The following is a 17,414-nucleotide window of genomic DNA, read 5'->3' on the forward strand; positions in this document are numbered from 1 at the left end:
ACTGGCTGATTGCGAAGACTTTGGTGGACAAGTCGTCATCCACAGTCTCTGACTCGTTGCCCTTCAGAAATCTCGTCGACAAGCTGTCGGGAATCAACTCAACAAGATCCAATTCTGGTCCGCCAGATAAGCATTGTGGAAATTCGTGACTTTTGTAAAGCAAACAAAAAAAGTATGCCCTGGCCATCATCGTTGTTGCTACTTGTCCCATGTCACCGTTCCATCCCAGTGACATGTTTGCATGTCAAACCCCGTCAGCCATCCCAGCTCATCCAGAGCCGCCGTCCATCTACTCCATTCCAGTTCTTCAATCGGAGGCCACGTAGAATGTTCCGACCTTGGCAGTCCAATGGGCGGGGTTGTCCTCCAAACAAAAATCTCGCAAGGTCTCCAAAATTCATGGTTCGAACCCTTACCAGAATCGTCGTCTCCCGCAGCCCTCACTATCCCCTCCGCGGGCTAGTAAGAAAACGGTGTGTGACGTTTCAGCCTGCCCGCGCGAGCGCATGGATAGCAGGTCTGCCCGGTCTCTTGCAAGTTTCAATGACCCAGATGCCGTTCCGATACCATCATCCCTCTAGCGTCGTCCCTCCTGGCAAATGGCAAGTCAGGCTGTGACGGGCGATAACCCCCGAACAGGATACCAGATTGAAGAACCTGGGATCCAGAGCTAAGCCACCCTTTTCCCGGGAATTTGCTGCTAGTCTTGCTTCAACGGTACCTGTAGGATTGAGACATGGCTCTTCTTGTACGCGCTTTCACAACCTCAACTTCGACTTCACCCCCCCGCCGCTCGTCGTGTACGGGTTCGTCTGGGCAATTGAAAGAACTTGCTCATCGGTCGCTCCACGTCTTGTTTTCTATTTCTATTGTAGGGTGCGGGTCATTTCGTTTGTAACGATTTATGAGAGTCGGCACAGTATCTTCTTCTATCCCAAGCTTCCACTACACAGTACCCCACCAAACCCAAAACCGCCATCACTAGCACAAAACGACAGCCAGAGGTCTATTCAAGGTACTTTCAGATAGATAAAGCCTCTCTTTAGCTCTTCCTCCCGCTGCTTCGGCCATCAGTTTAACCTCTTGCACAGAAACTACCGTTTAATCCCTCTCCATCCCATGGGCGACAGAGCCATGGGCGAACCGAATCCCATAGGAGATAACTCGATCTTTGGGATATCCTACATCTTCCAACCTCTTCTATGGGAGCAATGGTGGTCGATAGACCAGTTAGTCTCGCTTGGTTTGTCTGAAGACAGGAGCAGCACGGCAAACGGCGTCTACCAGCAGACTGGTCCTCTACTCGATGGCTTTATATATCGCTCTGATACCAGCTCGACCGACCATTGGAATGACACCAGCCCTGTGACCGACTACACCGAGCTGTTGAGTAGCCCCGGTCCTGTCACGAAGTACACCGCTCCATCTTCAAATTCTGAGGACATGGTTTCCGAGGAATTACCTCCCATTCAGGGCTACTGGCATCCACCCTCGACACCAAAGAAACCGAGTCGAAAGCGGAAGCGCGACTCTAATAAGCTTCCGCCTCGCAGTGCCGCTAGACGAAGTTCATCGGGTGACGAAGGCATCAATCCACAGAAAGAGAAGAAGGTGAAACATTCAACTGTTCGCCGCAAGAGCAATCCCAGCGGCAACGGCGCTCATTTAGCCCAACAGCGCGACAGGCGCATCAAGGTGATCCAGGAACGGAACCGAATCGCATCCAACAAGCTCCGGGTCAAGAAGAGCGAAGCCTTGCTGAGACTCAAGTCTAGTGAGCAGGACAAAGAGCGCATCCACCGTGACCTGTCCACCTGCGTGGCCGACTTGACCCTCGAGGTATACGAGCTCAAGATGCAACTTCTACAGCAATCGGGGTGTAACTGTGCCCTCATCCAGAACTATCTCGTCAATGAGTCCCAGCAATATGTACAGGCGTTAAACGAGAAGCCTCAGCGAGAGGCCTCAGCGAGAGGCCTCGTATCTGCAGCCGTAGCAGGGTGTGCGACGCGAGTAAGAATAATGGCTGGATTAAAACGGGGCTAGAAGAGAAAGATGGCAAGACACCATTGTGGAGATCCTTTCGGGGGGTGATTTCAGGGGGGCAACAGGCTTGCCCTACAGAATGTTAATTTCTTTTCCTTCCCTACCTTCAGGTCCGTGCCATGGGGAGTTCCCATCTCGATCCCCTTTTCAGGGTTCCTGCCTCCATCTCTCATGCGATCAAGAACCTGGTCTTGTGGGTTGGCCAGCTTCCTAGAGGCGGTTAACCAACCCAAACCCTCGGGAGGCGGCTCGTATGATGTATCAACATGTGATAAGCGTCAAGCCAGGGTGTGACGAGGGCGACTTGGGAGTGTCACACAAATGTGCCTCGGACCCCTCTTTCGTATCTCCGTGGCGTCTGTGAGAGTGATTTGCGTAGTACAAGCTGGAAGCAGGGCGGGGAAGTTCTCAATGTGTGTGTAATTCGTCTCGGTCTCCCTTGTCTTCTCCACTTTCGAAAACAAAGGCGTTATCAGCAGTCGTCTCCCCGGCTTGCCTCTTTGGATTTGTTGACCCTCGATCCCCTCAACGGTTGGCAGTCGGTGGAGTGCATGCAAGTCTGATCACCACGCTAACATATGACAAGTCGCTTCTCGCGGGGCCACAGAGCTTGGTCTGATGCGCTATGATCCCTGATTACACGATCTCACGCAGGGGACGGGGGGTTAGATGCTACCCTAAACGCTACAGCCCGCGCTTGATGCGGCCGTCTCTCAGCCACACGGTGCAAGATGTTGTTTTTGGACTTGCCGGGGCCAGCGTCTGCTATGTCTGGTCCTTTACAACATTTGCAAGGCCTTGACCTTCACTCTCTACACTATACCCGACTTGAACAATAACAACCACCCACAGCATTGGTGGGCTTATTCTCACACAACTGTAAGTATAATCGGCTACGGTTTGACGACAATACACTGAACTACCGAGCCAGCAGTCGAACGCATGGCTTGCTACTTCTTGCTATCTCTTTCAACGCTCTTCCAGATGTCTTTCACACCTCTTCTCTTGTTTGCCAGCGAATTGTCTCCCATCTCATGAACGACTTGGGCCACAATGCGTCCATCCTCCACTTTGCTCCCATCCAAATACGCCATCATCTCTTCTTTCGTCCATTCTCTTGATACTGTTGAAAGTCATGTAGCGCTTGGGCATCTGCTTAAGGGGTTGAAGAGTGGTCTGAGCACATACAAGCCGTATCCATGCAGATATTCCTCCCCGGGTCTCACCTCGCCGTCGATGAGTGTATGGTCCGCTTCACAGGCAAAAGCTACGAGATAACGGTTATCAAAGGCAAGCCTGACCCCGTAGGCTTCAAGATATGGGCTATCGCCCAACAGGGCTTCTTTATTCGGTGGCTATGGCACATCAAGGAGGCACCGCACGGCGCCGTTGGCGTTGAAATTTCAACACAAAAGTCATCATCACAAGGTCGGCCAAGCAAGTGAAGAAAGGTCTCGGCCACGGCTGCAGGGAAGGTCTCTGATACAGAAGACAAGCCTATCACTATGCATTCGACCCAGGCCGTCGTCATTGCCCTTACAAATATGCTGCCAAAAGCGACATATCACGTATTTGTGGATAACCTTTTCTCGTCGTCAAATCTCTTCCGCAGCCTTCGCAGCCACGGCCACGGGGCCACAGGCACGGCTCGTACGAACAGCGGCATCTATGAGGAATTAGTCCGGGATAAGAACAATGACAGCAAGGTCAAGAAAATGTACGAATTTAATACGGTCAAGGCGATACCGACCCCTGACAATCAGGTACTGACTTCAGGCACCTTTCAATGAGAAACCCCTAGTAATTCGTCTTCGTGCCGTATCCCTAGGTCAACCGAATCGCTTGGAAAGACAACAGGCTTGTATTATTCTTGGCTACCGTAGTTACCGGCGCCGACGATGAGCGTGTCATGCGACAGAGGAAGAAGCCATCGTCAGGAAAGTCAGAAGCCAAGCCAATACGCCGCTTTTTTGGTGATGAAGCTAATAAGATGATAAATATCCCGACAGTGGCTGCTGCTTATAACGAAGAGATGAATCACGTTGACCGTGGTGACCAATTGAGGTTATATTATGCATACGATCATCCCCTACGCCGGGGTGCTTGGCAGGCACTTTGCTGGACCTTCCTTCTTGATGTGGCCCTCGTTAATAGCTATATTGCTCAACTTCATGGGCCACAGCCAAATTGGAAGAGATATACGAATCAAAGGGAGTGGCGAGAGTGCATTTACAACGAATTATTCAACACCTACGGTCATGACAGTCAGGCAAGGAAGCACTACCGAGCAGGAGACGAGCGTGACCTACACAAGCCCGAATTACAGAGAGAACACACCAATCGCGAGGTCAATCATGTCAACCGTAAGGTCAAATCAGACTGCCCAACCTATCAGGGATGTCAGCAAGGGCAGCTACGAATAAAAAGTCAGGATTAAAACCCTCTTACAGAAGGGGCTGCCGTATTTGCGATGTATCGATTTGTAGTGAGCAGCATTGTTGGGACTTCTATCACCACATAATTTAGCGCAGGAATTATGTACCTTTAATTTGACGCATTTTCATTGGCTATATCCCCTCATCGTGACCGGACCGGAGGTCTTCACGCACTCGGGAGATAGAGGCCCGGGAGGTCAGCGGTAGGCTGATTGACTTCATAAGGCTAGGTGGCTATGCAGAGGGTTGTGTATCTCGATGTAGATCTCTAACAGCCGCGACTTCTAGCGCCTCATAAAATAGGTGGGACCTCTTGTACCTCGTCTTACTCTCCTTTTCGTTGGTTTGAATCCCTGTTACTAGCGTAAGTGTAGCCTTACCATGGTCAAAGGGATATATATATTGTACTTTCATTCGAATGAAGACCGGTGACCATGGCACAGGGCGTTCATTAGGCCATGGACCGCTGTCGCTTCCGAGAGAACATGATTCCTGTCCCCTTCCTGTGGAGCTATGAAAAGGGGACCCTGCCCGAATCTCACTATTATGTCACCAGAGTGTGCGTCCTTGCTTCACTTGCCACCTGGTGATGTAGCCTCAATGATGTGTCTGCCAGGATCTGCATCCAGGATTCCGCCTCGCAGACACAGGCGAATAGAAGATAGGAACGACGCTATCGGTCATGGATGATCCCGTATCTTGAGTGTTACGTCGAACGTGTGTTTATGTGGGACAGCACCGCTACCCCAAGGCCTCTTAAAGTAAATCGTAACAGCGTCTAATAATTCCGTTCTAGCATTTCGCCTTGGAGAACACAATCCTAAATATTCTAACATCATGACCGATTACGATTCAAAACGACGACGAGGCCGTGGCCGTGAGCGTCATTATCCAAGCGACTACCTCTATTACAGCGATGACGAACGCCGGTCACGGACCAGATCCAGAGGTCGCGATCTCATTAATCGATTAGGAAATCAACTGTTTAGTCGCTCCCGGTCTAGCAGAGGACGCAACCGATCTGATTCTCGCGACCGCTATCATCAACCAGGTGAGCATGTCCCAAAACAGGTCTTTTGACGACACTCGCTGAGAAAATCACTTAGAAAATGAGAAGATGAATCTCGCAATAAATGCAGCAATTGATGCGGCGGTTGTGGAGGCATTCCGATTGGGAGGCAAGCCAGGCAAGTGGACTGGTTCCAAGGGAGCTAGAGTCGTCACCGCAGCAGCTAGCGCAGCAGTCATCGACACGATGCTTCAGAAACATTCAAATAAGCATAGCAAAAGGACGATGACTGAAGCCATAGTTGGTGGTCTTATCGTAAATAGGGTTGTAAATGGGCCGCGGAAGGAGCTGAGATATCGTTAAGTTGTCAAAGAATGGCAGAAGTAATCTCGCAGGTGGAAGCGCTATCCCAAAGTCGACTGTGCAGAGGAGGTTAACGACTGGTTTGACGGATGGTATGTAATTTTAGGCAATTTATTGATACTTACGATATTTTTGGGCGTCTTGAGCCTTGCAGAGATGAGCGATCAAGAAGTTGAACGGAGACTTGGCCCAGAGCATCTGGAAATGCTGCAAAGGTCGAGGAAGAAACACGAACGGCTAGGATCCTCATGGAAGTGGGTTCTCATGGCACAGTAGCCCTAAAGCAAAACGCGGATTAGAGAAACATTCGTTGTTGACCTGAAATCATGAAGATTCTTCAACTATTTCGTCTAGATGAGCTATCATACAGGATGGATTAGATATGACAGCTTGGTGACGATAGAAGGTCTTGATTCCTAGCTAACTGACGGTCTGAAATGCCGTATTTTATAGAGGAATCTGAATACACTAGATGTCTTAGTACAGCGATCGGGATCAGCCCCCTGACAGCAGGATCAGCTGTTGGGCTGCTAGGGAGATCAACTGTTGGGCCTATTAGCCTGGGAAAATAACAGTCCGTGAAAAGCATATAAAATGGTATGCCTTTGACTGCCGAAGTCGGCGATGTGTCATCCTCGTCCGTTCCGTCTGACACCCTTACAGTTCTATCGATAGAAACCAACTCTACCCCGGTCCTACAAGCCAACTCTGATGGATAAAATATGGTGCGGGAAAACCAACTCTACTATCCCCTCAATTGTGGTAAGCCTCCCACGCGGTCATTCGCAGGGATTCGGGTAAATAAGAATTCCTTACTCAGCCTATACCTTCACCAGCGCTGATCTTCGCCTTAACCCCAAGTAAACCAGTTATAAGATTATAACAGATAAGACGTTATCGTGACTGTTACATTGAGTTTCTGCTAGTAACCATAACACTGGAGCAAGCTACTTACGGGAGGCTTCCCACAATTGAGGGTATAGTTGATCAGACCCTTACCTTTGTAAGGGCCAAAAGAGGTGCTAGTTTTTGTTAAGGATGTTTCTCCCGCTCTAAGCGAAGGAATGGGGAGAGACAGAGAAGCTTTATATATCTGAGTTGCAATTAGTACCTCTAAATAAACTTCTCTTAGTCCATAGCCTGAGGTATATATGAAAGGCATGCATGGGACTAAGTCAACTAAATGCGTGCGCCAAGTCTATGTCTCATCTATCTTCAACGGATGCCTTCAGGCTTATCACTGATCACTGTCTGAAGACGCCCAGAGGGTCAGGTTGTCACAAAGGAGTTGCATGATGAGGATGCTGTCGCCATCAGGCTCCTCGTTCAGGGCATCGAGCTCCGCATTGGCATCATCAAAAGCATGCTTCGCAAGACGCCAGGCAAGATCGCGTGAATCCAGAATTTTGTAGTAGAAGACAGAGAAGTTGAGAGCCAAGCCCAGTCGCAATGGGTGAGTGGCCGTGAACTCTGTTTGAGCAACATTGGCAGCAATCTAAGAAGCAAACAAAAGTCTCTGATTAGTATACCTTAGCTGACTGAATTCTGAACCAATATATTTGGAACCCACCTTGTAGGCCTTATACGCAGAGGTAACTGCAAGATTGTGCTCCTCACCCGACACAAACCCGGCCAGGTAACGGCTGTAGTCACCCTTCCTAAAAAAATGTGAGGAGTCAGCCCAAGTGTCCTTGAGAAGGGGAGGCCAGTAAAATAGGCATACATCTTGTAATATAAGGCCTTTGACTCGCCAGTACTGGCATTGGGAATCAGGCTCCCGTCTAGCAGATCCAAGACGTCCCGGCAGATCTTCTCGAGCTCATTTTCAATTTTAATGCGGTATCCACGTAAAGTATTAGTATGCTTCTCATCACCCCTTAACTCGTTTTGCTCGATCGAGGAGATAATACGCCAGCTAGCACGACGGATGCCGAACATATTGTTAAAAGCAGTGGTGAGAAGGTTCTGCTTATCGACACTCAGCTCACTACCCGTCTTGACGACTTCCTTCAGAAAGGGGACCATCTCATCGTAGCGCTCAGCCTGGCCACAGAGGCGAGCGAGGAAAATCTGGCTACAGCTATAAAATCAGTGTGATGGGCCTGGAGAGACCGATCGAGCGGAGACAAACTTCTTACGCTGCATGATGAGTGTCCTGTTTAGTGAATTGCAGTGGTAAGGTGGGGCTCTACCAAAAAGAGAATCGTACTTGGGACTAGAACTGTGTCAGATAAAGGGAAATGCGCTGCTAGAATGGGAGAAAATGAGGTAAAAATGCAGCGACAACAGTGACAGGAAGGAGCGCGTGGCGGGGGCATTTCAAGACGGTTTGTTTGTGAACTCCCAAGCGTGGTGTATCGGTTTCGAGCTTATCGGGCAGAGAGGAGTGGTATAAATGGTAGTTGGGAATCTGCAGCATGTCGTGGTCGGGCAAATATAGTGGGTTGCGCAACAAGCCGCTGACTGAATGTTGACGTTGGTCCTAACGGCATGCTCAGGCCCACGCTTTGCTGCACCTTCAAAGGTGGCAGTGGATATGCGTCTTCCTCTTCCATTTCGTCATGGTCATGTCATCCTCCTCCTTCTCCTCGTCGGGCACGTGGCTGGTTGACAGTTCCTTCTCCCACCGCCAGTGTCACAGGCCGAAGGTCTTCAGTCCACCGTAGTAGGCTCGACCCTCACAAAACACCATTCAACGCACAAGAGGCGTGCAGAACACCAATATATCCGCTTGAATACACTTGATCAGGAAATTAGGGCTTTATGTAGACGTCTGTATGCTTTAGAGACGATGCGCAGCATTCTCATCTACATTGGATGATTACCAGGGATCGATCGGGTCGGATCAGCACCAGCCAACAGGGCACATATACAGCTCACAGCAGAAGCGCAAAGTACAACCCGAAGTCAAAATAATGAGTGGGAAAACTGAGAAATAATGGTTCCTTGCAGCTTAGGGTGGCCTGAAACCGATTATTATTGTTCGCTTACATTCTCTATTGTCTAATCTGGCTTGGCCATCTTCGTCCTCCTCCGAGTCCGGCTGACCAGTCGTTGGATTGGACATGGGCGGTAGGGGTGTGTTAGCCCGGGATTGCTGGAAGCTCGCTGGGGGCGCAGTGCTAGCCAGGGGAAGAACCCTGCAAGCGTGCACGGGCGAAAGCGTGTATTTTGCGAAAGACTGGCAAGGACCCTCCAGCGTATAAAAAAAGACAAGAATGCGTGGGACACGGACGTGTGCACGGACGCGAAAATAGTACTCTAGTCGTCAGGTCGACATTCCCAGCAAAGCATGGCGTCCTGAAAAGCAACCCGGCATATTGGCGCAGTCTCCCGCGACAATCGAACCGACGTCTTCTTTCTGAACTCTCATAGTAAGACCGTAACGGGTTTCAAGTTGGTAACGGTCCTTAGAGATATGAGTTTATGACGGGTACCTTTATTGCGCTGTAGGCTATAGCGGTCTCCACTGGTCTGAACTATCTCAGCGTCTTCACCATTGGCGAAGACGGTCAGCTTTGTCAGATCAGAGAGGGCAGAACGGGCTTTGAGGTATTGACTGGAGTCTACCTAGGGCAGCTGTTGCTAGAAGTGTAAACCGTCTGCCTATGCGCAAGGTCTGTAGCTAATAGCAGCACCAGAAATGGCCATTAAGTGGCGGGTCCTGCTACTTAATACACGCAGCATAGGGGTTAGATGCCATTTGCATAATATAAAAATATGGTGAGCTCTCCTTACAAGAGGGTCAGAGATTCATTTGGACACACCCCCTTCTCTTGTAGGCATAAGTGCTTGCCAGTTTGACTTCTACCTAGAATTCCTCAAGGGGTAGACTCTAGTCACGGACAATCAATGGCTCGTTCGTCGGCATCGAAAACAGGCCCAGGGCAGCCAGCTCTAACCCCCTGGGAGTACAATTCTTCTCAAGCTTCGAGGGGCTGGAGATTCGAGCAGATGGCACGGCGTTTGTTTCCAGTTGTCGAGTTGGATCAAGGCGTCGTCTACCCTGCATTCCTATAGTCTCCCAAATCCCCGGATGTAATAGAGCTTTAATTTATACTCTCTGGAAAGGCATGCCGAGAAAAGAATATCGTAGTATTACCGAATTGTATTTAAATACAACTCTAAACAGTAGATGGAATTAGAGTGTATTCCTGAGTGAAGGAACGGCATTATATCCTATTAGAAACCTCGAGTTGCCAGATGAACCTCAGAAGATGTCTTCTATATTCTCCCTGTCAAATGCCTGCGATCCTCTACCCGTTGAGTCCGCTGACGAATTTCTACAGATGCTTCCCGTCCCATCATTCTGTCTTTCCTCATGTTGGAGGATAATCTCAGTCGTCATCATGACCCCATTGCCATTCTGAGGCGGTGATGGCTGTGCTCTGTCATTGGAGCCCTCGGTACCTCCCATAGCATATGCTTTATATGAGATACCAGTATGTTTCCTATCTACTTCGCCAGAGAAGGTTTCTAAGGGGACGTTGGTGTTAGTGACCGTATTATTATATCGACTTCGTGGACTAGAGCTGGCGTTCTTGCTCCCGGTGGTCATTTCGACGAGACGGTTCAGGATGGAGAGCTCCAATTTCAACTTTGTGCTGTAGACAAAAGACTTGTAGGATGTCTGATACTCGTATTGGTTTGCATACTCAAGACCAAGGATGGTGATATCGAGGACGATGATGAGGATGTTGACAAGGACAAGATGCTTCATTAAACGGCGACTCCACCTGGTGTTTCCCATAGAGCGTTCGAGCTTCATCCTCTTAACAGTTTCAATGATGTAGAAACTGGATAAGATGAGTTCTTGGAGAAAGAAGATGGTGACCTGGATCTTTTCCATAATAGCATATGGCTTCTGCCACATCTCAGGGCTACTAGAAAAAGAGCCATAGACCATGGGGATGATAGCGCCATGACAGATAATTGCGTCCGTGATGATCATGCATAATATCAGCTTGAGGCGTTTTCGGTTCCGCAGCACCAAGTGCAGCCGGGACCAAAGCACCAATGACTGACCGGTGACCATGCACACCCAACCGACCACAATTAAAGTGCAAGAAAGGTAACCCAGCGACGGGGACCCGAAGTACTTAATGAGGAATCCCACGCAGTACAAGGGAATGCCCCAAGTGGCGATCAGGAAGGTCCAAAAGTACAATCCGGCATAACGGTGAAACGTTCCCCAGATGATGCAGTTGAGCTCGATGGTATTGTAAAAGGAGATTGCGAGGAAGACGATAATGATTGTCATGGGCGTTTGGGAGAAGCCGGCATCCCCAGAACCGAAACCGCGCGCCAGCATCCAAATTGCCATCGGATGCTGCAAGGAGATACTTCTTGTTTGTAAAGGAATGAATTAATGATGGAAGGGCTGCCTAAAGAAAAATAAGCCAAGCGGCGGTGAAGATGGCGGCTCTTTGAGGACAGGAAAAGAAAAGCGGCTTTTCGTGTTTAGATAAAGGTTGACGGTCGATGCTATATTACGAGCTCGCTCATGTCTGTTGTCCTGTGGCTGTTGTAGTTGCACGCCTCAAGCCTAGGGGGTTCCACCAAACACAAGGTCCTGATTAGTTGGCGGAAGCCGGGAAATGCCGTTAGGCCTGGGACTGGGGCTAAGTGTCAGAGAGGCTGCTGTTGTGCATCCGGTATCGAGAGTGATGGGAGATGAGTGCGCTGGGAACCAGAAGCAACTGGTGAGCGAGTCTGTCGCGCTGACTCGTTCACCGGATACGTAGGCAACGCTAAGGTGTAGAGGGGCAGAAGGTACTGGGAAGAACCAGATGTCGATTTCGAATCTATACCTTGAGAGGAACAAGGGAAGCAGCAAGTGTATGCATTTAGCACGTCCTCGGGCTGCAGGCGGGTATCTCGCCATCTCTATCCGGAGGCAAGGGTGAGCTGGACACTGGGAGCGACCCCGGTAGCGACCCCGGCACAGGCTTTGACTATTCGCTAGTGCGTGAGAAGTTGTACCAGTGAGTTCGAGGTAATATATCCGGACGAAACTTGAGCACGCCAATATCAAGTGATGATTTAGACAAGAGAACCTCGCGCGTCAAGCCTCAGGGTGAGCCGAGCCGCGTTTTTCTTTGGGCACTCCATGCATGTCTCGGTGGTGTTTACTTTCGTATTCTATATCAAGTTACTGGAGATCCGCAACGGGGATGAGAGGATTTTTGGAAGGGATGCATGATATATGACTCTCCTCCGCATTATCTAGTACCGACGCTCCTCCACTAGCAAGCCTTACCATCCTTTTTCAACGCCCCCAAGCCATTCAGCCATACTATCTCGGAATGTTCCCGTTTCCCCCCGCTCCACTTACGTACGCTCACACTGCGTGTATCCGGCCCACAACACTGCCCGGTAGCTTAGCGACTAAGAGACGCCATCCACAAGGTCTATTTGTGGGGGAACCCGGCAGTGAGGCAACTAATCGTTGCGAGAACAAGGGTTAGCGTTGCATCATCACCGACATCGTCGTTACCCCTGCTCTTGCAGGTGGCAATTTGATTTCCTTAGCGTTTGCCTAGCATGCATCCGAGTTCCGGTGACTAAGTTTAGCTTCAGCCACACATACTCACAACCTGGCCCACATCCTTGGCATTTGGCATTTCTGCATTTTCGTGGCACTCAATGGCATGTGACGGCTTGTCAATGGGCTAGACTCTTCTCCACGAATCATGTCATTTCGTGGTGGGGATCTCCGCGGAGCTAGAGCGTCTGTATGTCGGCGATGCAATGCAATGCAGACCGTCTCATATGGCCGCTCTGTTGATGGACGCAGGCGAGGGCCGGCTGCAGCAGCCGTTTAATATCACGTTAATCCGAATCTGTCTACCATTCTTCCTGACTTTGATGCCATGCAATGCCAGTGGCGAGAATCCGTGGTGTGGTTTGGATGAACTGATGCTAGCTTCGAGCATGTGCATATGGTTGAGGTTAGCGGGCTTATCAGGTTCTATTCCTACTCTGTTTTAGCCACCATTTCTTGGCAGCTCTGCCCGGTAAACAGGCTTGACCAACGGCCGAAGCGCTCCGGATGTTTATCCGTTACGCCCCGCTTCGCCAACGCCATTTGGCGTTTGACCAGCTGTCTCCAAACTCCCCACTTTTCCTCCTCAACAAATGCTAATGTACATGATAAGCTTGCGTGACAAACAAGCATGCGTGACAAAAATCCCTCAACCTACATCATTTCTATTTGATCGATTAATTCTCAACCGCGGGGGATGTCAGACCCAAAATACTGAGGCCAGAATCCTTCACGCCCTTCACGCCCTGCAGAGATCTATAAAGTTGGTCTATGATGCTATGGCGCCAGTGTGGGGAATCTAACTACCGATGTAGATGAAATGTAGATGTAGATAGATGTAGACTACATCTATCTATCTACTGTGGGCCCTTGTGGGTCATCTACCTATCTACCTGGCCGCCAGGTAGATAGATGAAATGTAGGGTAGATGCAGCCAAACCACCTAAAGTAGTGGTACCTCGACGTACTGGTATGTCCCTGCTGTGCAGAGGTACTGGTACCCTCCCTTGTCCCCCTTGTATTTTGGCTTTTTCTCCTTTTTGCCCCCTATTCCTCGCTGAACCGTAGATTACATTTTGTTATCAGAATTATATAGGAACGCTTTGCTCTTCATGCGAAAATATCCGGGCTCATTGGGCTTAATCTTTGCCATAAGAGGACTTTCATAATGGCGACCCACAGCGATATGTTCAGTGTCTCAACCTACCCTAACAGTTCCTCAGAGATATCGACTCTGGCAGAGCTACCAAAGTTGGATTCGTCACCGTCCCTCGGCAGCCCTGGGATCATTAAAGACTGGGACACGGTTTCTCAGCCTGTTCGTAGTCATTGGGTCCTCTCAACCCGGACTGAGCTAGCCACTGGGTGGTTTTGGGCTCATGGCTATGACGTTCAGGCCAGAAGTGCGGCGAGCAAGCCTGGTCCATTAAGCTGGCTCTGCTGTCACTGTATCCAGCAGAAGGTGCATAAGCTAAAGGCTTACGTCTCCTCCAACACTCGGAACATTGAAGGGCGCCTCAGCAAAGCCCACAACATTTTCAACCCAGATCCATCAAAAGCTAAGCGCGGCACACTAGAGCTACCTCTAAGTCAACCAACACTTCGAGACTTTGCCGCAAAAAAGCGGAAAAGGGATGACTTTCATGATGAGCTAGTTGCTCGAATTGACAAATCAACTTTTCAGCGCCTGCTTGTCCAATGGATCACAGACGCAAATCTCTCTTTCCGCGTCTCTGAGCATGAGGGGCTCTAGAAGGTCTTTGGTTACCTTAACCCTTTGGTTCAGGAGACCTCAGCAAACCTCACGCATAAAACGATTCGGATCAGGATCATCAACGAGTTTCATACCTACAAATCTCACATCATTGACACCCTATTGCAGAGCCATAGCCAGGTCCATATTGCATTTTGATGGCTGGACTTCTCGAAACAGACATTCCTTCTTCTCCGTCAACGCTTTTTTCCATGATGAAGACACTTTTCGGCCTCGAAAGGTTCTCTTGGGCCTTCCAACCATCTCCTTAGCCCACACTGGCGAGAACATCTCTGCGGCCGTGATGGAGGTGCTAAAAGAATACGAGTTGATCTCTCACAACAAGGTTGGGTACTTTGTTCTAGACAATGCTTCCAACAACGATCGTGCCATCGAAGAACTAGGGCGGATGTTCCAGTGGCGGGATCCAGCAAGTAGAAGGATCCGCTGTTTCGGGAACATCATTCACCTTGTCGCTTGAGCGATGCTCTTTGTCAACGATGGCAATGCTCTTGAGGATCTGGATCCAGATGACTTTGATGCGTGGACGAAGGCAGGCCCTGTTGGAAAATTACACAATCTTGTAGTTTGGGTCAATCGCTCAAATAAGGCAACGACAACCCTGCGAAGGCTGCAAGATGAGGATCCTGAAAAGAACTATCCCGGTACCCTAGACGTGGTCCTCGACAACAACACACGCTGGCTGTCGCAATATTACATGATAGAGCGCGCCATTAAAGTCCGACGGTACCTTGAAGAACTGATCGACATCACGGTGCAATCGAGCAAAAAGTCTACCCGATCGAGATCGAAATCAGCACAGCTGCGAAGCTCGCTTCCGCCCTGTCTGGAGGAAGAAAACCTGTTGACTGACGCGGACTGGGATGCTCTCGGCTGGCTTAAAGATATTCTTGTGATGTTCGATTCTTGTCTCTTACGACTTGAAGGAGACGGTCAGGTCAGACTCCGTAAAGGAGGAGTTAAGGCGCAATATGGCATTGTCTGGCAGGTCGCCATTGCATATGAGTTTCTTCTTGCTACGCTGGAGAAGGCTGGGTTTCTAAGGCTCGCCAACTCATCCAAACCCTATGGGAAGATGAGTATCGTGACCTTCCGATCCAGTGGCAGATTGCTGATAGTAATCTCCCTGTGGCCGTGAGGGCGCGAGAGTCCAATCCCTTCGATTCGTTTCAAGACGAGCTAATGTCGTATTCAACCTACGAGAAAGAACCGATTGCAGATGAGTTCGAACGATGGCTAACTACAAAGCAAGATACTGCGGCGCTTAGACCCCCGTTTATCTTGTTCTTGCCCTTTGCTGCCATGTATGGGCATAGCTGCGCGAGCTGCACCGGGACGTCAGGTTTTGAAGTGCAAATGCAACCGAAACAATTCCGCTAGGGTGGCCCAATCGGAATTCCGTGAACTCAGACTTGAGAGCTTGTTGACCCCATCGCCTTGCAGAAAGATGTCTGAATCTCGAGCTTTTCAAAGGAAAAGTTTATTTCCCCTCCCGGCGTCCTACAGCACGTAACTTAGCATGTTGGTGTGCCCGTCCTGGGCTTGCTGGGGGGGCGGGGGCGGGGGGCGGGCAAAGCTTTAATAGCTTGTGAGCCACGGACCTTGGCAGTTGGTGGCTTGCGAGATCCCATCCATATTTGATTGTCCCGTCACGCTGAATCCTCTCCTCATTCTCTTGGATTCCCCTTCTTCAAAACCCTGCCCGTGAATTTCTGCTTGTCAATTACCAAGCCGGCCCACTCCTTAACCCGTCAAATCCACTTTCAGACCTGCTCCTCTCCCCAACCGCCTCTCAGCCCTGCCTGGTCCAGACACAACTGGCTCACTCATCTGCCGTCCAGCGAGCGAACAAGAAATACCGGGAAGAGTTACAGCCCTGCGTGTTGTCTTCGTTGGCAAACCGGCCCTTAACCAGTTGGCCTCGTAATCACCTGCCCACCCAACCCCGGGATAGCATAAATCGAAACCGAAGAACGATCACCATCTGTGCAGAAAGGTCCTCGATGGCAGCTTTCGCCCATTCTTACCCTCAAATGGCGGGAGATTTTGCGTTTGGCCAATACTTCGACGGGATCGCCTCGACACCAGCGGTGGGATGCCTGATGACTCCTCCACCTTTTCGCATCAGCACATCTTCCCCCGCATCTCGAAACCACATGGCCCATCAACAAGCGATAAACCAAGTCACCGAGGGCTCGTTCTTTGACGAAGCAATCGGCACCTCCCCGATCTCGACAGAGGTCGATCTCGGGTTTCCCAAACCTCCACCCCAATATGGCATGGCAGCCAAGGCCCCTGAGTATGAACCCTCCCAGACAGTATTGCCGACCGCAGAACGCGAAAAGAAACAGCCCCGCCGACCCCGAAACCGACGGAAATCGCAAGAAAGTTCAAGCCTGTCAGAAACCGGTGCCTTCGCACTCGTTTCGGATGTACTGAAAGCAAGAAAACGAGGCCAGAACCCCAAAATCGAACCTAAAGAACCTGCAAAGGCACGTCGAAAGCAAAAAGGGGGGAGCAATGATGACAAGGATCTTCCTAGGGACCCCCGGCGACGGCGCATCCTTGAACGCAATAGAATCGCAGCTACTAAGTGTCGTCTGCGCAAACGGGATGAAGCATCAGCACTCGCCTCCCGTGAGCAGGTCATGGAGGATCAGAACCGATACCTCTCAACCTGTTTCGACCAGCTGACTGCCGAGATCTACCACTTGAAGACCCAGCTCTTGCGGCATACTGATTGCAACTGCGTTCTCATCCAGAAATACATTGCAAACGAAGCGAGAAAGTCCGTCGACGGCCTCTTATCTTGCTCTTCAGCCTTTCAACTCTCTGACGGACTCACACCTCCACACCACAGGGGCTCAAGCGGCAGCAGAACAAGTGGAACAGATTCGTTGAGCATCCAAACTCCTAAGATGGAAAATGCTCCGCTAACATGGACCGACCCTTTTCAGCAAGGCTCAAGGTCGTCGGAAGTCGGAGATGATTTGTTTGATATGGTATTAGAGCCGTTCCAAAAAGAACCACTACCGGCGCCCAGCCAATCTATATCAAATGTGCCCTCCCAGTCCAGATGCGACCAGGGAGCTTTTGGTAGCTCAGGGCCACAGCCTCAGCCGGTGATTGAAATGGTTTGGGAATCGCAATGGGGGTTTCACTGATGTCGGCCGTAGTGCTGCCGTTTCATTCCCAACGAGTGACGGGAGTATACGGACTGAATGGAACAAATACAGTTCAAGT

General features: G+C 50.1%; 5 protein-coding genes across 5 annotated transcripts; 3 read left to right on the plus strand and 2 right to left on the minus strand.

The window, feature by feature from the left end:
• Positions 1 to 1,134: 1,134 nt before the first annotated feature.
• BGZ61DRAFT_500070 (uncharacterized protein) lies at positions 1,135 to 3,286 on the plus strand (the record flags this gene model as incomplete). The annotated part of the gene is made up of 2 exons (XM_046251502.1): positions 1,135 to 2,000; positions 3,238 to 3,286. 2 exons carry the CDS (start codon positions 1,135 to 1,137, stop codon positions 3,284 to 3,286), a joined length of 915 nt encoding a protein of 304 aa, XP_046095156.1.
• Positions 3,287 to 5,318: 2,032 nt separating this feature from the next.
• Positions 5,319 to 5,853, plus strand: BGZ61DRAFT_486305 (uncharacterized protein; the record flags this gene model as incomplete). The annotated part of the gene is made up of 2 exons (XM_046249845.1): positions 5,319 to 5,532; positions 5,588 to 5,853. 2 exons carry the CDS (start codon positions 5,319 to 5,321, stop codon positions 5,851 to 5,853), a joined length of 480 nt encoding a protein of 159 aa, XP_046095157.1.
• A 1,237-nt stretch (positions 5,854 to 7,090) lies between these two features.
• On the minus strand, positions 7,091 to 7,998 carry BGZ61DRAFT_567847 (14-3-3 domain-containing protein; the record flags this gene model as incomplete). The annotated part of the gene is made up of 4 exons (XM_046255981.1): positions 7,091 to 7,348; positions 7,424 to 7,511; positions 7,577 to 7,927; positions 7,985 to 7,998. 4 exons carry the CDS (start codon positions 7,996 to 7,998, stop codon positions 7,091 to 7,093), a joined length of 711 nt encoding a protein of 236 aa, XP_046095158.1.
• Positions 7,999 to 10,063: 2,065 nt separating this feature from the next.
• Positions 10,064 to 11,164, minus strand: BGZ61DRAFT_500072 (uncharacterized protein; the record flags this gene model as incomplete). Its single annotated transcript, XM_046251503.1, has 1 exon — positions 10,064 to 11,164. The coding sequence occupies one exon, from the start codon at positions 11,162 to 11,164 to the stop codon at positions 10,064 to 10,066; it is 1,101 nt and encodes a 366-aa protein (XP_046095159.1).
• Positions 11,165 to 16,204: 5,040 nt separating this feature from the next.
• BGZ61DRAFT_371465 (uncharacterized protein) lies at positions 16,205 to 17,335 on the plus strand (the record flags this gene model as incomplete). The annotated part of the gene is made up of 1 exon (XM_046242105.1): positions 16,205 to 17,335. One exon carries the CDS (start codon positions 16,205 to 16,207, stop codon positions 17,333 to 17,335), a length of 1,131 nt encoding a protein of 376 aa, XP_046095160.1.
• Between the last annotated feature and the right edge of the window lie 79 nt (positions 17,336 to 17,414).

Source organism: Ilyonectria robusta, assembly GCF_021365365.1.
Source record: "Ilyonectria robusta strain PMI_751 chromosome Unknown BGZ61scaffold_46, whole genome shotgun sequence".
Lineage (NCBI taxonomy): Eukaryota > Fungi > Ascomycota > Sordariomycetes > Hypocreales > Nectriaceae > Ilyonectria > Ilyonectria robusta.